The 23,673-nt window shown below is 43.8% G+C and overlaps 1 protein-coding gene across 1 annotated transcript in view; it reads right to left on the bottom strand.

Moving 5' to 3' along the window:
• The window catches only part of LOC126260673 (trithorax group protein osa-like), a 32,217-nt gene extending 13,941 nt beyond the window's left edge, over window positions 1-18,276 (bottom strand). The window contains exon 1 of the mRNA XM_049958010.1: window positions 15,790-18,276. Within this exon, the coding sequence (XP_049813967.1) occupies window positions 15,790-18,276 (2,487 nt within the window). The remainder of the gene's footprint in view (window positions 1-15,789) is intronic.
• Window positions 18,277-23,673: the final 5,397 nt, after the last annotated feature.

Below are 23,673 nucleotides of genomic sequence, written 5' to 3'. Positions count from 1 at the left end.
GAAATAGTAGGGACGTCGATAAGGTGACGTGGCCCAAATTTGAAGAGGAGAGAGTAAATAACGCCGCGCAAAGTACGCGTGCTGCCGATAGGACGAAGGTTAAAGATAGAAAGGAATTGGAGGATGAAATCCTAAGCATTGACGAGGAAGTAACTTCTGTTAACAATCTGCCAACAGTACAAGCTGCTACCGAAAGGCACCGTGGGGAAGGGGCAGGTAATTACCCAAGAGTAATTGAAGTCCACGAGGATTACACTAAATATGAAGTAACAGTGGATGTGAATAAAACTGATAATGAGGCCGTTTTGTCAAAAGAGGATAGTGAATTAAAACCAAAGCCTGACGAAAATACAGAGGGAGAACTTAGTGCCTGTCTCAGAAAAGCTTTTATGTTAGAACCTGAAAGCGATCCAGAATCGTCGGATTCTGACGATGGTTCAGATGACGAGTATTTCGGTACTAGTGAAAATAATGGGAATACAGCTAATTGCGATATTGTACCTAATGATGGCGAAGTTTCAAAACAAAATCCAGATGTTGAGACTGAACAAAGAAAAAAGGAGCCACCGGACGACTCAGTGTTTATTTTGCAAAGAGTTCAAGTAAGTAAAGACTTTGAACTCCAGAAACCGGAAAATCCACCAGATATAAATGGTTCACAGGTTAGGAACGTATCTTGGGACGATGTCACAGTCGACCAAGGTGCGTTGTGGAAAAAACAGGAAGGGGCATGATTTAGAGTCTGGGGCAATTTTATATCGGACTTTGAGAATGTCATGAACACCTTACATCATGAAACTACTGGGTTCCCACCGGAAGAAATTTTGTTAGGCAGCAGAAGTAAAAGTTTAATTGAGGAAAAACTAGAGTTTCCGCCTTGCACAAGCTTGGGGCTGAGTCAAAAGAAAGAATTAGTCAGAAAAAGGGCAAAGCAAAAAGCTGAATCTAGATCTAAAAGACATGATAAAAATCTGAAAGTTTCAAAATTTAAAACTGGGGATTATGTTCTTTTAAAAACCCACGAAAAGTCTAGTGAACTGAACCATGAAATTTCCAAATTTAAATATATTTATAATGGACCGTATATAATACAGAACATTCCACACGATAATGCTTACTACCTGATCTACCCAAAATCCAAAAGACCTTTAGGTGTAAGAAATGTGATGGACCTGAAACTGTATGTTCCTACGAGTGAGTGACCTAAGTACACTCAGAGAGCAATTTGCAGTAAATGTGCTGTATCCTTTGCTGAAACTATTTTATTCCAAAAGTAACAAATCTTTGTAAATGTATGTATACCAATGTCAGTGTGCTAATGTAGTTATGTGAGTTTCAGATTACCAAATGTACTATAAATGTAAAGAGGTATGGAGAAAAGGGTCGAAAAGAAAAAGCAAATGATGCAAGCCAGATAAAAGATGGGACTGCCAAAAAACAAAGTGGGCAGCATATGAGTCATAATATAACGGACTGCCATACACCAAAGAAGGCAGATAAATAGTCAAAGGAGAATTGTAAGTGTGGTACAGGATATGTGATAAAATGATGCGAAATGGACTGCCCAAATATGAATCATAGGCAGCAAATAGATGTAGTGATTTTTCTAAATATTATTGTGTGTTTATTAGTAAATAAGGAAATGGACTGCCATTCAATGCAAGCAGCAACAAATTGTTTTATAGTGTATATAGGTATTTGTATATGCTTTGTAGGCAAGTGTTTGTGTTTCAGCTTTTGAATTTAATTTTTTGAGAAGTTTAATAATAATGAGTAATTTGCTACTTAAATAATGTTGTGATAGGAGGTTGGACTGTGCCAAAGGCACTTAAGTAAATGATAGGTAAATGTTCTTGATATATTAAAAAAATTATAGACCTATATACTGTGAGTGAAAGGAAGTTTGTGGTATAAAATTTTTTTTGATGGGATATTCACACAAAGATTCAGAACCACTGTATAAATATAAAATTTAGTGTTCCCATCAAATTTGCACTTAGTGAAATTTACTGGAAACAGGGGCATGTGTAACAACAACAACGCTGTACTATTGTACATATAATAATTTTTTCTTCTGATTTTTGATAAATTAGTGTAATCGATGCTCCATTAGGTTTCGGGAATGCAGCCGCATGTATTCTGCTTCTTCTTCTAATATTTCGGCTGTATACCTTTCAGCCATCTTCAGAGAGAGCCGTACGACTGACGCTCCAGCGCTCGCTCCATCCTTTTAAACTCGCGGACCGCGCCACTGCGCATGCGGCCACAGATAAACAAGGCGCCAGTGATGTTGATTGGCAGCAAAGACGTACAATATGCATGAGTTACGTCTGTGACTGCGCATTCGATCCATGCTGGGAGGTCGATATATTACTGGGAGCTGAACTGTAGCGACGTCTTTGTAAGTTCAATATTGAAAGTGCCGGATTCCATGATTTATCTAATGTGAAACCGCTGTCTCTATTAATTAAATTCTTTGTCAAGCGGATTTCAATGGCCTCTTTTATCTGTGGCCGCATGCGCAGTGGCGCGGTCCGCGAGTTTAAAAGGATGGAGCGAGCGCTGGAGCGTCAGTCGTACGGCTCTCTCTGAAGATGGCTGAAAGGTATACAGCCGAAATATTAGAAGAAGAAGCAGAATACATGCGGCTGCATTCCCGAAACCTAATGGAGCAGTCATTGCGCCGCGAAAATCTGAAGACTCGCATAGTGTAATCGATGTTCTGATTTCATTTCTTTTTTGTTTCATGCCATTATGTTAAGGAAACTATAAACAACTTTCAATGTGAATATTAATATTTATGTCAAATTTCAAGCAATGTTATAACAGAATTGAAGTGTAAGAAACGTTGAAACTACTGTAAGAAGTTGTAATTGTGCGTCTGGTCCATACGTAGGCAATGTATTAGGATATGTAGAATGCAAAACCTCTGGTGAATACCCTGTCTGCAGGGGAGCGGTAAAAGGTGGATGGCAGGCGAGCGCGGGAAAATGCACACGGGCACTGCACGGCATAACGGGCTCAGCAGTAGTAGTCGGAGTTGGGCCTTGGTCTGAGCAACACGTTCTGGATCGAGGAGGCTCTCCTGGAAGACGTGGTTTCATTGAGCCTCGGATGTGCCGTTCCGACGCCCATACAGCATGGCAAAATTCCATAGGCACTAAATGGAAAAGTATTGCGACGCTAAGAAGAAGCAAAGTGCCGATACATCAAGAGCCATTGCTGTGATTGTATGTGTGCTCTGTGCCTCGCCATCTCGCCGCCTGCCAACCGCCGCATCGATATGAACAGGTTGAAACTTTTAGTACTGTATTCGTGTGGACCAGTGTTACTTTTGTTCCATACTGTTCAATAACAACTTAAATTTTACCAGAACTGTCCTATCATTTAATTATCCTCACTACTAACCTAGCCAGGGTCCTTTCCAAATGTGGGAGGACGACGGTTCAATCCCGCGTCCGGCCATCCTGATTTAGGTTTTCCGTGATTTCCCTAAATCACTCCAGGCAAATGCCGGGATGGTTCCTCTGAAAGGGCACGGCCGACTTCCTTCCCCATCCTTCCCTACTCCGATGAGACCGATGACCACGCTGTCTGGTCTCCTTCCCCAAACCAACCAACAAACCAACTTTCCAAATGTTGTGCAATCCGAGTGTCCCGAAATGAAGATTTAAAGTTTATGTTAATAATAATTACCTGCAGACCTACCTATGTTAGAATGATGTTTAAAGAACTTTGTTGTTAATGAAATAATAGACGAATAACAGGTCTGACAAAGTTGGAAGATAATTTTGAAATTGAATTAGTAATGAAGTTTAATTATTTTGAGGCAGATATAATGGTATTTTAAATGAGCAGGAAATAAGATAAAAAGAGTAGTAACTCATATATTGGAAATCTTGAGTGCTTAATGATTTTAATAGTTCATTGTTTTAATACAGTGATCACAACAGTTTCAGGGTACCCACCCCCCTTTTTTTATTCATTTAAATTCTGAAGTGTTCTAAACTGATTAGACCAGCAAAGTTAAAGCCAATATAAAAACCAAAATTTATCAGTGTTTTACCTTTATCATAATTGACATTGTGTGTGTGTTTCGAAAGTGCTATTTCTAGGGTAACCTATGCCCGATTTTAATCAGATCAATGGACAGTACGAAGTTTTGTAGTAAATATTAGAGTGTAATGTTATGTATTTATGGTTTATCCATATTGGTACAGAAAGTGAAATTATCAGTTCAGTAGATTTTCTGGTTCTAAAATTTACCATATTATGCAGTGTTATTACGTGTTGTTTTGCATGCACGTACATCAACTTGTACAGGGAAGAAACTCAGATAATGCCTAATTAGGCTGGCGACCGTATTATTAACAAATTGGTAGCATCTTCTGTGTTGTTTCTTGTCCGTCCTGACGTGTAGTTTCATTTCGTACTTGCTTGACGTATCATTGTTTTTACTGAGTGGGTGTAAGTCTGATTTGCCTCCATTCAGGTACACGCGGTCAACATATATACCAAAATCCTTTCATATAAGGTGAAGCCCGTCAACTTACCATAGTACAGGCTTTAATGAGTATCGTGCGCCCGAGCGCAGCGTTACAGGGACCCGGGCGCGGGAAGCGAGAACGCAACCGCAAGACCACGAGCTGCGGACGATCACCTGAGGATGCACCTAACTGGCGTGAAACCGTTCGTGGATTTAATAAACTTTCTACAGCCAGAGCGGCGTTTGCTGCCTTCATAATGTGCACATTTGGCTGCGGTTGTCGACAATTGAAGGTAATATGTAATTAATCAAAACAATTTTATTTTGGTAGATGGTAATAATTACTGAGCAAGACAGAGACCGGAATACACAGCGCAATAATAACTGAGGCCATTGTAAGTGCCCGACCCCGGTAGCTGAGTGGTCAGCGCGACAGAATGTTTATCCTAAGGGCGCGGGTTCGATTCCCGGAGATTTTCTCCGCTCAGGGACTGGATGTTGTGTTATCCTAATCACATCATTTCATCCCCATCGACGTGCAAGTCACCGAAGTGGCGTCAGTTCGAAAGACTTGCACCTCCCTGACGGGAGGCCCCAGTCACAAGACATTTACATTTTATTTATTGTAAGTTCTACTCGGAGATGGAGACACTGACACAACAGAGGAAATCATGGCGTACCGAACAAAACCAGCTGGAAGAATCCCCTCCACCCCCCCCCCCCGAAAGAAACGACAACAAGGGCTGCTGTGTGAGTTAATGATGTAATTATTTCCTACCTGGATGCTGGTGATCTTGTGTTCGTTCCCCGGGGGCCCGGGATGGGCGCACGCTGTCCCCGCATGAGTGCTCGCCTCGGCTGCGGCACAGGGGTCTGGACGTTCAGCACCATCAGACAGAAAACTCAGTGTCACCAAGATATTACGGAAATGGAAAAGAGCTCGGCGTGTAACCAGGCAAACGTGTTTCGTCAGCCGAGGCTTTGCGAACGTATTGATACTCTACTCATTTAGTATGGTATTTGCAGAGAACATATTCGAACACTTCAGTCTCTTAACTTGCTAAAGAAAATATAACTGATCTTAGCTTGCCACAGATATTTGTACATTACACTCATAACTCGTTTAAATTCGTAAACACTATTTTGATTACACGTAATCGTTGAGTACAGACACTTGTGTAATAGAAAAGTGAGTAAACCTCCATTGACAGTGCAGTTGAGAAGAGCGCGCAGTGTTCAGGTCGTCCACGTGATTCTGACATGTCATTCCAACCTAATCACTTTGTAGCAAGGAGAGCTGTCAATACACGTATGTAGCAGGTGAGTTGATACACACCACAGTGAACTCTTTCGAATTCTCATCCGCTATCGCGAGACTCAAAACACAGAAGATCTACTAACTGCAGCCAATAGAGGCCTAGATGAGAAATGAACAGACCTCCATGCTGCCATTTTGGGTGGCAATCTGGAGGGCTGTGTCGACCCCTGTGCGCACTCACACTGCTACAAAAGGCCTGAATCCTTGGGGCACGTATGCTGCATCCTCCGTTCGCAGTCACACTCAGGTGCCTTCAGCCTCGGGCCCACCAGAGCCTGTTAACTGGTTGTGCATTTGCACCAAACGGGCAGGCCGAAGTGGCCGTGCGGTTAAAGGCGCTGCAGTCTGGAACCGCAAGACCGCTACGGTCGCAGGTTCGAATCCTGCCTCGGGCATGGATGTTTGTGATGTCCTTAGGTTAGTTAGGTTTACCTAGTTCTAAGTTCTAGGGGACTAATGACCTCAGCAGTTGAGTCCCATAGTGCTCAGAGCCATTTGAACCATTTTGCACCAAACGGCGTGATCGGCTTACTTCGGAGTTTGCTTCTGAGGCGTGCCTCTCGACTATCCAATCTATCCCCCACTCTTCCCCGCCCGCGCCAGCCCTGCTCCAACACCGTGGTGCGCGAAGAAAATTAGCAAGGAAACAACTGTGCAAACTGGAGCCAAGACGTCGAGGTCTATTCACTGAAGAATGTATGATTTGTCCGACGCCTCATGATCGTCTCTGGTGCAGCAGAAAGGAGGGTCGGTTATATTTTGGAGCCGTCTCATATGCCGACGTCGAACGCCCATAATCACTACTGAGGATAATTTCAGACCTGTGCAATGTTGAGACAGAATACACCAAGCTATCGTCCAGCTCTTTAGTCACCGTTTTGGCGACAGGTTAGTCTTTCAAGATAATAACGCACGATAACACTGTACCCTCCTCGTAACACCTTCCTCCAGTATGCAGGAATCAACCGATTGGAATGGCCTGCAGTATCAGCTGACATGAACCTGATTGAGCCCCACTTGGGACCAGATAAAATTTTTTTCAGTGCTTTATCACAGAAGCTCTCTTCACACACTGGATAACTTCAGGAAGTTCGCTGTTGAAGTGTGGGACAGATATTCCGACAACTTTGTTTGCAGCATGTGAAGGAGGCACGTATTGCGGAAAACTGCCAGTTGCTGAAGCGGCCATCACAACCAGAAAATATCGTTAGGTTTAGCCCACACATGCAGTTGTATTTATCATCGTGCAATCCCATGATGATGTTGATGACGGTACGCCCCGGGTAAGGGGTTCCCTACACTTTAATGTTGCGCGCTGCACCATTCACTTGGCATGATACAGGAATAATATTTTCCAAATGTGTCTTAATGAATTATTTTAACTAAGTGCTGTGCTTTTTGATCATAATATGGCCTGATGATTGTACTTGGTTCCGAAACCGGTTGCCACCAGACAACTACAGACTAAAGCAAATAACATCGAGGAGGTCAAACCGTGTTACAATGCATACGGAGGACACGGTATTGAATGCTACCCAGCAACAGATTTTGACTTTAAAGATGCTTAAAGATGTGCACTTTGATACAGACTGCTCTTAAAGCGATTACTGTTTTCCTTTTATTTCAAAACAAACCTTTTCTTAAGCTTGATAAGACGTATTATTTCATTCCACGCTTCCTTTGAATCTAAACTACTCACACATTCGCAGATATGAGGGAGGTGCAAAACCTTCGGGAGTAGTTAATAAGCCGCAGGCGTCACACTTTTACAATAAACGCTATGCTTAGAACTTACTGTATAGATTAAAATTAACTCCACTGTTACATAGGTCCCACAAATGTTCAGGAGCAAATTTACGCAGGCACTAGAGCAACCATAACTGAATATTTTCAGATGATAATTCAATGATTAGAATAATTTTCTTGCTTTTTTTATATTTTTCGTTCCCAACTCGTGAGAGCAGAGCCTGCTGTTGCAGAGCTTGCTTCTTTCAGCTAGTATATCCGTAAGCTCGGAGTGTGGCAGAGAGGATTCCATCTGGGAATGTTAGAGAAGGGGTTCCCAGTACCGGCTTTCGTCTGATGACCACGGGAAACCTTCCGAAAACTTCCGTCGGACTGGGGGATTGGAACTATTTTAATTTATTTCTTGGGCAGTGTTGTTTATTGCCCCACACTAAAATTAAAATTTTGTTACATACACTATGTCATCCAAAGTATCCGGACACCTGGCTGAAAATGACGCACAAGTTCGTGGCGCCCTCCATCGGTAATGCTGGAATTCAATATGATGTTGGCCCACCCTTAGCCTTGATGACCGCTTCCACTCTCGCAGGAATACGTTCAAGGTTTCTTGGGGAATGGCAGCCCATTCTTCACGGAGTGCTGCACGGGGGAGAGGTATCGATGTCGGTAGGTGAGGCCTGGCACGAAGGCGGCGTTCCGAAACATTCCAAAGGTGTTTTATAGGATTCAGGTCAGGACTCTGTCCAGACCAGTCCATTACAGGGATGTTATTGTCGTGTAACCACTCCGCCACAGGCCGTGCGTTATGAACATGTGATCGATCTTGTTGAAAGATGAAATCGACATCCCCGAATTGCTCATCAGCAGTGGAAAGCAAGAAGGTGCTTAAAACATCAATGTAGACCTGTGCTGTGATATTACCACGCAAAACAACAAACGGTGCAAGTCTCCTTCATCAAAAACACGACCACACTATAACATTATCGCCTCTGAATTTTACTGTAGGCAGCTGACATTCACCGGGCATTCATCTTGCCATCGGATCGCCACATTGTGTACCATGATTCGTCATTCCACACAACGTTTTTCCACTGTTCAGTCGTCTAATGTTTACGCTCCTTACATCAAGCGAGACGTCGTGTGGCACTTACTGGCGTGATATGTGGCTTATGAGCAACGGCTCGACAATGAAATCCAAGTTTTCTCACCTCCCGCCTAACTGTCATAGTTCTTGCAGTGGATCCTGATGCAGTTTGGAATTCTTGTGTGACGGTCTGGATAGATGTCTGCCTATTACACATTACGACCCTCTTCAACTGTCGGCGGTCTCAGTCAGTCAACAGACGAGGTCGGGCTGTACGTTTTTGTGCTGTACGTGTCCCCTCACGTTTCCACTTCACAATCACATCGGAAACAGTGGACCTAGGGATGTTTAGGAGTGTTAAAATCTCGCGTACAGGCGTATGACACAAGTGATTCCCAATCACCTGACCACGTTCGAAGTCCGTGAATTCCGCAGAGCACCCCATTCTGCTCTTCATGATGTCTGATAATTACTGAGGTTCGCTGATATGGAGTACCTGGCAGTAGGTGGCAGTACAACGCACCTAATATGAAAAAAGAATGGTTTTTGGGGTATCCGGATACTTTTGATCACATAGTGTATATATTCTGGGGAGTGGGGGAGAGAGTTGTCCTGGAGGATAGAGTCCCTAGGAACACATGATTATTCCTGGTCAGTGTTTGAATCTAGTTACTGCATTTTAGAATCACATGACGTAATACGCACTAGAGACTGCTATAATCAATTCCCGGCATTTTCTGCTATTTTTGTTGTTGTTGTGAAACGTGAAGTTCTGTTTTGTGCAGCGTTTGGCTCAAATGGCTCTGAGCACTATGGGACTTAACATCTGAGGTCATCAGTCCCCTAGACTTAGAACTACTTAAACCTAACTAACCTAATGACATCACACACATCCATGCCCGAGGCAGGATTCGAACCTGCGACCGTAGCGGTCGCGGTTCCATACTGAAGCACTTAGAACCGCTCGGTCACAGCGGCCGGCTTGTGCAGCGTTTGTATGCACCACCAGTTCTACATATTTAAGTGCTATACAATAATTTAAAGCTAGGATATTGTTAATTCTACAGTTACACAGTATTACGGTGAATAAACTTCTGCATACTTTTAAAACTAGTTACATAATGTCTCGACGGTTAAGCTATACTCTGTCGGCCGCGCACCGTCTTGTACGTTGAAACGGAAGGTCTTTCTAGTATGGAACACATTATATTAGCATGTGAACTGACGGACGAACTAAGAAGGACAAAGGAAGCAGGCCAGCACAAGCGAAGAGAGCATTCGTGGCCAAGACGAATCTGTTAGTATCAAAGACTGGCTCTAATTTGGAGAATACTTTTCTGAGTTTGGAACATAGCGCTGTATGGTAGTAAGACTGTAACAGAAGGCAATGAAAATTTTGCTACGTGGTTCCATAGATGCATGTTGAAAATCAGGTGGACCGATAAGAAATGAGGAGGTCCTCCGCAGAAGCGCAGATAAAACAAATATGTGGAAAACACTTATAAGAAGGGGACACAGAACGGAAAGACGTATGTTAAGACATGGAGGCAAAATTTCCATGGTACTAGAGGGAGATGCAGAGGGTAAAAGCTGTAGTGAAAAACAGAGATCTGAATACAACCAACAAATAATAGAGGACGATGGGTATTGGTATTACCCTGAGATGAAGAGGTCTGTATACGACGCGATATCGTGGCGGGTCTCATCAAAACAGTCAGTGGACTGATGACCCTTGAAAATAAATTAATACTTTTTATATGTATAGTACATGATCCGATGTAAGAGACGGCCTGAAGTCCGTATTATAAATAAAGCCGTAAATAAATAAAGAGTATTTATTTATTTATTTATTCATGCATTTATTTTACCTGGCAAGATTAGGGCCTTCAGGCCCTCTCTTACACCTAACCATGTATACTCAGATCGAACGAATTACAGTTTCTACAGAACATTAAGGACATATAAAGTGTTATACAGTATTAATGTTAAAGAAAAAAATAGAAATTATAACAGTAGTACAATGATAATTATAACAATCAAAAAAATAATTATAACAATCAAGAATAATAATAATAATAATAATAGTAATGACTATGTATATGAAAGTAAACAAATTTTTCTTTTATGAATGTCAGTCCTATTGCTAGTTGGGAATTTTCTCGTTATGTTCTTGCAGCTTGTGAGTTATTCTCATCGAGCAGAGACATAAGACGATAGAATGGGATGAAAGAGATATAGAAGAGATAGATTAGGTTAGAGGAAGAGAAATAGAATGGTAAAACTCGAAGCTATGATGGAGAGGAGAAAGAAAGAGATGAGAGGGGAACAACAATGGTGGCTATACCGTCCCTAATATGTAGGTTTTGAGTAAGTATAAGCATGAAGTAAACGCCATTAAAACCTCCTTGTTGGCTCCACATTGTGGATGCCACGTTTGTTACATGGCAACACAGCAAAGAAGAACACCGTAGGTTCCATAACTTCTTACTTGAGATTCATCGCAAAACCAACTTCACCCTGAAAGTAGAGAGTGAGGCCAGTATTCCTTTCGTAGATGTACTGATGTATACAAAATTTGACAACACTACAAGCCTACAAACGCAAACAGATATTTAGATGCCACTTCGCACCACCACACAGTCCAGAAGCAAGCTGCCCTCAGACTAATTCTTCAGGTGCCCTCCGCATCAGTGGCAATAACAGCTTGGAAAACGAATTGGACTTCTTAAAGAAGATAATGACGGCCAATGGCTACGATGATTTGTCGATAGACAGGGCTTTCGAAAAAAACATTATTAATTATTTTAATATGAAGCCCCCCCTCTTCCATGAATCCCGGAAGTGCCGATGTGCGGAAGCTTGCAAGACCCAACGAAGCAGATATCCGTTCCGTAGGTGCAACTACAACGGAGGGGTTTTTATTGAGAGACTAGACAAACATGTGGTTCTTGAAGAAGGGCAGCAGCCTTTAATGTAGTTGCACAGTCAACAGTCTGGATGATTGACATCTGGCCTTGTAACGTCAGCCAACATGGCCCTCTATGTTGTTGTTGCCGACGGCTGAAATAAGAGTAAATTACAGTCGTTACTTTTCCCGAGAGCATGCATCTCTACTGTACGGTTTAATGACGATGTCATCCTCTTGGGTAAAATATTCCGGAGGTAAAACAGTCCCCATACGGATTTCCGTATCGAGAGGAGAGCATCGTTATCAGGAGCAACAAAACTGGCGTTCTATGGATCGGAGCGTGGAATATCAGAGCCCTTAATCGGGTAGGTAGGTTAGGAAATTTAAAAAGGGAAATGGATAGGTTTTTGTCGGGTATAGTGGGAATTAGTGAAGCGCGGTGGCAGTAGAGTACACCGTTATAAATACTAAATCAGATGAGAGTCATACAACAGTAGGTCTAATTATTAATAAGAAAGAAGCACTCCGGGTAAACTACTATCAACAGCATAGGGAATGCAATATCGTAGCGAAAACAGACACGAAGCCAACTCCCTCCACAGTATTACAAGTTTATACGCCAATTAGCACCGCAGATGGTGACGAGATTAAAAGAATATGTGACAAGGGACAAAAAGGTTTTCAGATAATTAAGAGAAAGAGAAATATAACTAGAATTCTATAGTACGAAAAGGAAGAAAAGGAAAAATGTACGTCTGGGAGCAAGGAATGAAAGGCGAAGCCGCCTTGTGGAATTTTGCACAGAGGGTAATTCAAACATCGCTAACAGTTTGTTTATGGATTACGAAAGAATATTGTACACGCCGACCAGATCTGGAGACACCGGACGGTTTCGGATTGATTACATAATGGTGAGATAGAGATTTCGGAACCAGATTTTAAACTGTAAGACGTTTCCAGAAGCAGTTGTACACTCTGACCACAACATATTGGTTATGAGCTGTGGATTAAAATTGAAGAAACTGCAAAAAGGTAAGAAATTATGCTGATGCGATCTGGATAAGATAAAGTGTCAGAGCTTGTTGCGCATTTCAGAGGAAATATTACGCAACGACTAACTACACCAGTGGAAGGTGGTAGAGTAAAAAACAAAACAAATGATAGTTTTGAAGAGTAGACAACATACACTTATATCCTCTGGAGAGGCAGCCACGACAAAACTATTCCACCAGGAGTGCAAGCTTCATGAAACAGGAGAAATTTCCTCAGACTTCAAGATGAATGTAATAATTTCAGTTCCAAAGAAAAGTCAGGTGCTGAAAGGTTTAAATATTAATGACTATCAGTTTAATAAGTGCTGTTTATAAAATACATACACGAATTATTTACTGACGACTGGTAAGAAAAAACTGGTAGAAGCCGACCTCGAGGAAGATCAATTTGGATTCCGGAGACATATAGGAAGACGGAAGGCAATATGACTTGTTTAAAAAGATAGGTTGACGGAAGGCTAACCTACTTTTAAAGCATTTAAAGACTTAAAGAAACCTTTTCACGACCTTCCCAGAATTACTTTTCACTCTGCGGCGCTATTGAAAGCATTCTGGTAGAGTAGAACTCTGTGCGTGTCCGGAACTCGGAACTGGGATCTTTGCTGGAGAACTTCAGTGAAATTTGGAAGGTAGGAGGTGAGATACTCACGGAAGTTAAGCGAGTCGAAGTCGCGAGTGGGGCTTGAATAGCTCAGTTGGTACAGTACTTTCCCGACAAAGACAAGGATTCAAGATTCGAGTCATTGTCTGGCAATACACACTCTGAAACTGTGAAAGACGCAGAGGTTATTTATAACTTGTACAGAAACCAAAGGGCTGTTTACAAGAAAGGGAAACAGTGACTGAGAATGGAGTGAGACAGGGTCGTAGCCTGTCCCCGATTTTATTCAATCCGTACATTGAGCAAGCAGTAAAGGAAACCAAAGAAAAATTTGGAGAAGGAATTAAAGTTCAGGGACGAGAAATAAAAACTTTGAGGTTTGCCGATGACATTGTAATTCTGTCAGAGACAGCAAAGGACCTGGAAGAGCAGTTGAACGGAATGGACAGTGTCTTGAAAGGAGGATGTAAGATGAACATTAACAAAGGTAAAACAAGGGTAATGGAATGAAGTCGAATTGATCAGGCGACACTGAGGGAATTACATTAGGAAATGAGATATTTAAAGTAGTAGATGAGTTTTGCTATTTGGGCAGTAAAATAACTGATGATGGCCGAAGTAGAAAGGGTATAAAATATATACTGGCAATGGCAAGAAAGAGTCTCTGACGAAGAGAATTTTTTAACATCGAATATAAATTTGAGCGTTAGGAAATGTTTCCTATAGGTATCTGTCTGGAGTGAACCATTCTAAGGAAGTGAAACGTGGACAATAAGTAGACCACACAATAAGACAACGTAAGGTTTTGAAATGTGGTGTTACAGAAGAATGCTGACGATTAGAAGGGTAGATCGCGTAACTGATGAGGAGGTACTGAATAGAATGGGAAGATACGAAATGTGTGGCACTACCTGATTAAAAGAGGGTTCGGTTGATAAGACACACTCTGAGATATCAAGAAATCATCAGTTAATTATTGGAGGGAAGCGTAGTAAAAACTGTAGAGGGAAACCAAGAGATGAATACGTAAGCAGGTTTAAATGGGTGCAGGTTGCAGTAGTTATTCTGAGATGAAGACGACTGCACAGGATAGAGTATAACGGAGATCTGCATCAAACAACAATAACAATAATAGTAAGAATTACGAGGAACCGCTTTCTCATTGTGTTAGATTACCGTATGGTTCATCTACGTGCCACTGTTCTGGTTCTGGAGTTACTGAAAGAATCTGCAGAATTCTATTGGAAAATGATACTTTTAAGTCAAAAACAAAACAAACAAAAAACATATAAGACTTTTCCTATACAAAATAGACGCACTTGATCATCATCCCACTGTGCGGGTCTATGAAGTGACGTGTGGCTATGGCACAGTGTATGTAGGCGAAAAGGAAAGGATTATGAGAGAGCTTATTATGGAATATGATCGTCAGACGCAAAACAAAAAAAAAAAAAAAAATGACTCTGAGCACTATGGGACTTAACAGCTGAGGTCATCAGTCCCCTAGAACTTAGAACTACTTAAATCTAACTAACCTAAGGACAACACACACATCCATGCCCGAGGCAGGATTCCAACCTGCGACCGGAGCGGTCGCGCGGTTCCAGACTGAAGCGCCTAGAACCGCTATATATATATATATATATATATATATATATATATATATATATATATATATATATATATATATAATCTTTTATTTCGCTGGCAGTATTGGCGCTCGCTGTATTGCAGTAGTTCGAGTAACGAAGATTTTTGTGAGGTAAGTGATTCATGAAAGGTATAGGTTATTGTTGGTCAGGGCCATTCTTTTGTAGGGATAATTGAAAGTCAGATTGCGTTGCGCTAAAAATATTGTATGTCAGTTTATTGATGATCAGAATAAGTAGAGAGAGAAATGTCTGAGCACGTTCAGTTTTGCTCAGCTGTTTGAAAAGCAAATAACGTAGAGGTTTTCCAGCACTGTCATTTATAAAAAATTTCTAAGGGAATGTTTCAATGTGACTTCGTTAGAGAAGACTGCTACAAGCTTGCATCCTCGTGACTTACCGAGATCAAGGAAGCAAATACGCCGCCACGGTGCGCAAGAAATACAAATAGCGGTCTGGAAGGTTTCTCTGCGGAACGACAAGAATATTTCGATAAACTTTCCCCCTTCTTTGCTCTACCTATTTCGCTTTTGCCTTATGACGATAGACCACGATTTGCAGCCGGAGAAATTTAGCCAGAAGCCCTTCTTCATATTAAGAGTGGTAAATCTCCTTTTGTATCCAATTACGATGGTCCGCCAATTGTAGCCAGTAGAATTTTACCCAACAGCCCTATTTCTTCAGTATAAGCGCTGGAAAACTAACTTTTATAAGTAAATGCTAACTGTAGACACCAGGAGATCCCGGCTGAGCGGTCGAAACGTCAAACACATAGAAGAAATTGAAGAGGAACACGACATGCCCCAATAACCTAAAAGATTTATCTTCAGTGACAGCAGCCACGAATACCTGCAGAGTTACATAAACAGAGGACAGTTTAAATATAATTAAAATTTCTGCAGGAGCTGCAGCAATCATGATAGGTAGTTTCCCTGTAGTACTCACCTGCAAATCATGTGCTGCCGCTGGTGCTTGTCTCCCTCCCTGTTGACCAATTTCTGTAGGCACGAACTCTGATCTGGCCGTCTCGGATGATCGCTGCGGTTGTACAGGTGCGGCTGCCTGAGATGTAGTGGGTTGCGATGCGTTCTCCTTTGCTGATGCTTGGCTCCCAACATGCTGACCAGTTTCTGTAGACACGAGCTCTGATCCAGTCGTTTCAGACGATCGCTGTGGTTGTGGTGGTGCTGCTGCCTGAGATGTGGTGGGTTGCGGTGTGTCTTCCGTCTCGTTTGCTTGGTTCTCAACGACTGTCACAGACAAAGGTGTTACGTCTGCCTCAGAATCCACTACTGAAGCTTCTTCAGCTGCTTTTCGCCTTTGCTCTAGGTACTCCTTTAACTGCTGTAATGTTTTTATATCATGAGAATGCGGAAATACGTGCCCTGCCTGGAGCAAAAGACGAAGATGACGTCTAAGCATCAGACTTCGGACATCATTTACGTATCCGTGAGACTGCCTCTTTATAATCTGTGGTGGCTTTTCCTGCAAGACTTCGAGTACCCTAGCACCTATTTCAGTAACTGGAGGGTTGAACCTGGGTGCTTCCTGGGCTTGTTGTGGAAAGGGTTGCATTTCGATATAGGCCAGTGACATAGGTGTGTCTCTACCAGCAGACATATTGGTGGAGTGTTGCTGATTCACTTCAGTTGCATCAGGTATTCGTACAAACACAGCAGGACTCTTGGCCTTCGACTGAGACAGTTCTGCTATTGCAGCCCGCAGTATCTGCGATTCTGTTGCGTCCGACAGACTGCTCTGCAGATGTTCGTTCAATTCTGACGCATCTGGCAATCGCGCATACACGTCTGCACCTTTGGCTGTGCGCTGAGTCAATCCTTGTGCTTCAGACTGTTGTGGAAGCTGCACTCCTCTTGCGCCAGATACTTGTAGAGGTGGTGGTATATGTGCAGATGGAGGCCAATTTGGGGACTCTTGCTGAACTGATCCCGTCGGCTGGATATCTTGAGCAGGCGCAGGTGACTGTATATTATTCCCTCTGGTTCCTTGCGCAGGTCTAAGAGTATATGAGCCAGAATGCAGCATCTGAAATTGTTCTGCTATACCTGATTTTGGGTCTACAACAAGGAACTCGTTTCCTCTTTCTCCTCCTCCTATGGTCACAGACTCTAGACTGTCGTATAGTTGGAATGGTGCTGGAGTGTCATTATGAGGCAAATTTGACACAACAGGCAGAGCTGGCTCCTTGGCAGAACAACAACGCTGGCATACCTCAAAAGGGTTCATCACCTGATGAGGTGCAGGTACTGCATTTTGCACGACATTTGGCTGTGGCCGCTCCTGAGCGCCTTGCATTGCGTTTCTCGCCGTATCAGCTGTTGGCAGTTGTCCACCTTGTGGTTCCTGGGCATCAGGTTGATCTCTAAGCGCCTGGGATTCCCGTTGGACGCAACAACGCAAACACTGTTCAGGCAGCCCGAAGTGTGGACTTGGTGCCCGAATAGGTGACACAGGCGACATCTGGAGGCTACGCCCATCCTTCTGTAGTAGGAATGCCGGATTATCTACAAGAGATGACTGAAGAACGGGCTGAAAGGCATGTGAAGGTACGTTCGTGGATGGTGGTGAATGATATTGGTGGACAGGTTCCTGAGTTACAGGACGTTGAGCTCGCGGGTCACGCGAACGTCCATATTGGTTTAGATGTACAGGACGTTGAGCTCCTGGTTCATGTGACAATCCATATTGGTTTGGAGGTACAGGACGTTGAGCTTGTGGTTCAAGCGACCATCCACGTTGGTTTGGAGGTACAAGACGTTGAGATTGTGGTTCAAACGACCACCCACGTTGGTTTGGAGGTACAGGACGTTGATCTTGTGGTTGATTCAAGAATCCATATTGGTTTAGAGGTACTTGGTTTAGAGGTATATGACGTTGAGCTTGTGGTTCAAGAAACCATCCAAATTGGTTTGGGGGTACAGGAGGTTGAGCTTGTGCTTCCTGCGGCAATCCAAATTGGTGTAGAGGTACATGACATTGAGCTTGTTGTTCATGCGGCCATGCATATTGGTTTGGAGGTACAGGATGTTGACCTTCTGGTTCAAGCGGCCATCCATATTGGTTTGGAGGTACAGGCCAATGAGTTTGTGGTTCATTAAAGTTTCCATATTGGTTTAGAGGTACATGACGGTGAGCTGGTGGTTCATGCGAACATCCACATTGGTTTGGAGGTACAGGATGTTGGTTTGGAGGTACAGGACAATGTGCTTGTGGTTCATTAAAGTTTCCATATTGGTTTAGAGGTACATGACGGTGAGCTGGTGGTTCATGCGAACATCCAAATTGGTTTGGAGGTACAGGATGTTGAGCTTGTTGTTCATGTGGCAATCCATGGCCGAAAATGCGTGGGTCTCCTGGTGGCATTGGCACGTTGTGCGGCCAGCCAACTGACGAGGGGGCGCCCTGATACATCGGTGCTTGGGGTTGTTGCTCACTTGCGAGAGACTGGGCTGCCTGTGGAACGTTTTCCGAAGCAACTGGCGAAAGCACACTGCGACCGTCGAAAGAGGAGAGTGACGACAATGGCGATTCTTCTGCTGCTGCTGTGAACGACAGCTTACGTGGGTTGTAGTAGCGCCCTCGAAATTCTTGGGGCTGCCCTCCTGGAGCGCCACACCTTCTGCACGGTGACCCGAGATCTGCCTCGTCTGCTTCACTTCTCTGCAAAGAACGGCCGCAAGTGTAGCAATACTGGATTTTTGGTTCCGATGTTGCTTCTGAAAGCAAAGACGTTGTTGTGGCCTCATCCACAGCGCAGGCTAGTGACTCATACGAGCCTGATTAAGCCAAATAAGGGTTTTAAATGGTGTCCTCACCTTCAGAAGAGCTTTCACAGGACTCTCCAGATTGCATCCATCTGCCAGATGCAATTGACGGAGACTTCATCCCACATGCTCAGACAAATAGCGAGACAGCCACGATAGTTGTACTGTAGCGATGCCAAGGTGACGTACCTTAATCTGTATAATGGCATGATTCATTTAGTGATAAATCAGTCACGAATTATTAACTAGACAGTAATTGTTATCTACCGGTATTAATGGTAACCTAATCCTATGGGAGTTTAATTTCCGTCTGTACCTACTTTCTTCCTTTTCTCCCTCCTACACTCACTCTACCCTCCAGTGTTGGAGTGATGTATCGCCCTATCCAGCTACGGAGAAAGCTTTCATCAAACCAACACTAGATTTCTTAGTGTTTGAGATACGAGCAAGTTCTCCAATGTTAAAATGGTTTCTTTCTTCTAAAAAAACTACGTGTACAATATTTTATGGTTTAGAGGAGGTAAAAAATAATTTTTTGTGTGACGAAAATGTTACAAATGCACTCTTTTCCTGCAAGGAGTCCATAAAGACCTTGACACAAGTGATATTGAAACGTCTCTGCAGAGTCGCTTCATAACACTGTCCTCCCATTTGATTCTGTTTACGTCTCATTCTCATTTCTGTTAAGCCTTACCTAATTCCACTTGCGCTGTGGAGAACGAATTACGGCAGATTATGGAGCGGGGTGACTGAGCGAGCGGGAAGCTCTTATAATTCGCTATTATTGGCTGTACCAAAGCGTGACAACCCTGTTCGTTTGGTGCTAGACCCCCGGCAAATAAATACCGTGATCGGAAACAGACAGGCCGAAGAGCCTTGTCGAGCTCCCCAACGTTCCTATGGAGTCAAAATATTATCGTCGATCGACCTCCAAAGTCACTGCCAAATCGCCCTGGACCCACCCTGCAGGCAGTATACTGCCTTCTTTTGTTACGCTAACCATTTCCACTTCCGCCGCCTTCCGTTCGGATTGAATGTTTCATCAGACAACTTCATCAGAGGCTTGAACAGTATGTTACCTGATGATCTGAAGACATGATAGACGATACCTGTCGACGACATACTGATTGCGGAGAAGCCTTAGGAGGAGCACATCTGGTTTCTGAACAGATTACTAGACTTCTTCGTAGAGGCTAGCGTGACTTTTAACCTCGTCAGGTCCAATTCGCGAGCAAAGATATTAATTTTTGGGCATATTGTGTCCATGGAGGGCATCCATCCTGACCCGGAAAAAGTCACTGTGACAGCCACGTGTACAAGACCAATGACAAAGAGACAATAGAGGGGAGTCCTACGTTTGCGTAAATTTTATAGAAGATTTATAAACATAAACATATCATGGACCCCACTTCCGTGCTCCCTGACAATTAAAAACACTGTTCGATACAGGATCAGCAGGCGCAAGACGAATTTAATTGACTAAAGAGAACGTTAGTGGATGCTCGTTAAGTTATCTAAGTGAGACGACGTCGCAGCCTGGTAAACCATTTCATTCGCCAGTCCGGTGCTCTCATATAGCGAGTGAAATTATTCAGTAACCGATCTTGACGTGATGGCGCTTTATGGAGGTGACTTACGGGTGAACGATTTTAGCATTATGTATATGAAGGGCGATGTTTGGGAACCACATCACTACGTTGCTGAGTGACCTTGGTCGCGAGCAGGATAGGGACGAAGTTCTGCGTGACACAAAAGCGAAATGGCACTTAAAGTGCGATGCTACACTACGGCAATATTACCTCGTGCGTGATGGTATATTGTTCAAAAGGTACGGAGTTGATGACGGCCAGTGGCTCGTACCTATCCATTACGAGGTTGTGAACAAACTGGCATGGTATGTGCACTTCACTTGTGGATACTTTGGTGCGCGGAAGTGCTTTGAAAAGCTGCAGGAAACCAGCTACTTCAGTGACATGCTCAGGCGAATTCGTCGTGTGATTCAAGTTTGCAGGTCCTGTCAGCGAGTGAAACTGCCCACTGCATCGTATTCTGCACCAGTACATCCCATTGCTCCGTGAAGACTCAGGGGCCTCGCTGCTGTCGACCTTCTCGAGCCTCTCGTTCGTTTTTAGTGAGTTTATGCATATGCTTCCAAGGTGATGGAGCTCACCTTCAAGTTTGTGTGTCAAACCCCACCGTGCCAAGCCATGGGAAAGACAATGGCGGCAGCTTTCACCAACCATTTCCTCAAAGAAATTGGTTCCCTGTGTTGTGTAATTTCAAACAATGGGCTACAGTTCTGATCGAGACACTGGAAGTGCACGCTCAGGAGGAGAAGAATTAAGCCTGTATTTATATCCCTGTTCCACCCAGCCTCCAATTAGAGTGAATGAATTATGAAGGAGATACATAAATTAAGCCGACTGTGTTGCTGTCGTGATCATTGAACCGTCAGTTAGGGCGGTTCACGAACAACAACTGAAGTACATATGTTATTCCAAAAACGTTATCGTGGAAGTGGGGGTCAGGAGGTGCTGGTGAAATAACACACAGTTCTAAGGTTATCTTTTTATTTTAACAGGCTTTCTCAATAATCAATTTTTAAGTCTGGCATAAAAAAAATTTCAAAAACAATTTCGAATAGCTGATAAAATTTCTTTATGGAAAGGAGATTGCCAGATATGACGTCAACAACTTCCCAATAGTAATTTTTAAGTTGACACACACACACACACACATATACCTGGAAATTGAAATAAGAACACCGTGAATTCATTGTCCCAGGAAGGGGAAACTTTATTGACACATTCCTGGGGTCAGATACATCACATGATCACACTGATAGAACCACAGGCACATAGACACAGGCAACAGAGCATGCACAATGTCGGCACTAGTACAGTGTATATCCACCTTTCGCAGCAATGCAGGCTGCTATTCTCCCACGGAGACGATCGTAGAGATGCTGGATGTAGTTCTGTGGAACGGCTTGCCATGCCATTTCCACCTGGCGCCTCAGTTGGATCAGCGTTCGTGCTGGACGTGCAGACCGCGTGAGACGACGCTTCATCCAGTCCCAAACATGCTCAATGGGGGACAGATCCGGAGATCTTGCTGGCCAGGGTAGTTGACTTACACCTTCTAGAGCACGTTGGGTTGCACGGGATACATGCGGACGTGCATTGTCCTGTTGGAACAGCAAGTTCCCTTGCCGGTCTAGGAATGGTAGAACGATGGGTTCGATGACGGTTTGGATGTACCGTGCACTATTCAGTGTCCCCTCGACGATCACCAGTGGTGTACGGCCAGTGTAGGAGATCGCTCCTCACACCATGATGCCGGGTGTTGGCCCTGTGTGCCTCGGTCGTATGCAGTCCTGATTGTGGCGCTCACCTGCACGGCGCCAAACACGCATACGACCATCATTGGCACCAAGGCAGAAGCGACTCTCATCGCTGAAGACGACACGTCTCCATTCGTCCCTCCATTCACGCCTGTCGCGACACCACTGGAGGTGGGCTGCACGATGTTGGGGCGTGAGCGGAAGACGGCCTAACGGTGTGCGGGACCGTAGCCCAGCTTCATGGAGACGGTTGCGAATGGTCCTCGCCGATACCCCAGGAGCAACAGTGTCCCTAATTTGCTGGGAAGTGGCGGTGCGGTCCCCTACGGCACTGCGTAGGATCCTACGGTCTTGGCGTGCATCCGTGCGTCGCTGCGGTCCGGTCCCAGGTCGACGGGCACGTGCACCTTCCGCCGACCACTGGCGACAACATCGATGTACTGTGGAGACCTCACGCCCCACGTGTTGAGCAATTCGGCGGTACGTCCACCCGGCCTCCCGCATGCCCACTATACGCCCTCGCTCAAAGTCCGTCAACTGCACATACGGTTCACGTCCACGCTGTCGCGGCATGCTACCAGTGTTAAAGACTGCGATGGAGCTCCGTATGCCACGGCAAACTGGCTGACACTGACGGCGGCGGTGCACAAATGCTGCGCAGCTAGCGCCATTCGACGGCCAACACCGCGGTTCCTGGTGTGTCCGCTGTGCCGTGCGTGTGATCATTGCTTGTACAGCCCTCTCGCAGTGTCCGGAGCAAGTATGGTGGGTCTGACACACCGGTGTCAATGTGTTCTTTTTTCCATTTCCAGGAATCTAACCTAACCTAACCTAACCTAACCTATATATATATATATATTGAAAGGTCTCTGTTGGATTCCTTTCATGTTAATTTCTTAAATCTGTTGTCATTTACAGCATAAATTCCTCTTCTAAATTTACTGTGGTGTTTATGACTATCTGGGAGGAGACTGAGCAGTGAAACGTGTTACTTTTACACATAAACAAGAATGATCTGTCACACTACAACACTTTAAAACACAGTTTATATGTAATTCATGTCACACAGTCTCATACGGAACCTACATCCGCTTTCTTTTATATACTGTATATGATAAGATACTGTCATCCCCCTTCCCTTCTGTGTGAGAGGATGAATGAGCAAATGTATTTCTAGTTGCGTGCTTGATGGTAGCAGACAAGCCTGTCTGCTAGAGAACAGTAGGACCAACGTCGGAACAGGTAGCTACGCTTTCTAAAAGCAGAGAGGTTTCTATTCTTAGTATGGTCCTGTCCGTCCCTTGTCATGTTGGTATAGGAAGCTGCCTCTCTGGTCACTTCCGTTTGTATTTGTGAGCCACCCTCAGGAAAGGACCTGGGTAGTCTGTCCGCGGCGAGCGACTGAAGTGGTAACATCTCCGGCTAAGCGCGTGTCTGCTAAGTCCGTAGGACAATGGATTTCTTAAGTTCAGCCTAACTGAAAATTTAATCACCTTTATTTCAGGTTTAGCTCTAAAATATCTAATGTTATCTTAAATTGCAACGCAGTGTAATCCGAGTGTGAAGTTCAGAATGTCTTCCGGTATTTGCTTTGTCACTATTTTGTGAGTAGAGTGAAACCACACGTTGATCAGTAACTCTAACTAAGATCATCAATCTTAAATGCGAATGTGCATGAGATTATAACGTCTCGTCTTGACA

The sequence above is a fragment of the Schistocerca nitens genome, chromosome 5 (genome assembly GCF_023898315.1).
Source record: "Schistocerca nitens isolate TAMUIC-IGC-003100 chromosome 5, iqSchNite1.1, whole genome shotgun sequence".
NCBI classification, from domain to species: domain Eukaryota; kingdom Metazoa; phylum Arthropoda; class Insecta; order Orthoptera; family Acrididae; genus Schistocerca; species Schistocerca nitens.
The sequence above is the reverse complement of the archived record's forward strand: the minus strand, read 5'-3'. Positions and strand labels throughout refer to the sequence as shown.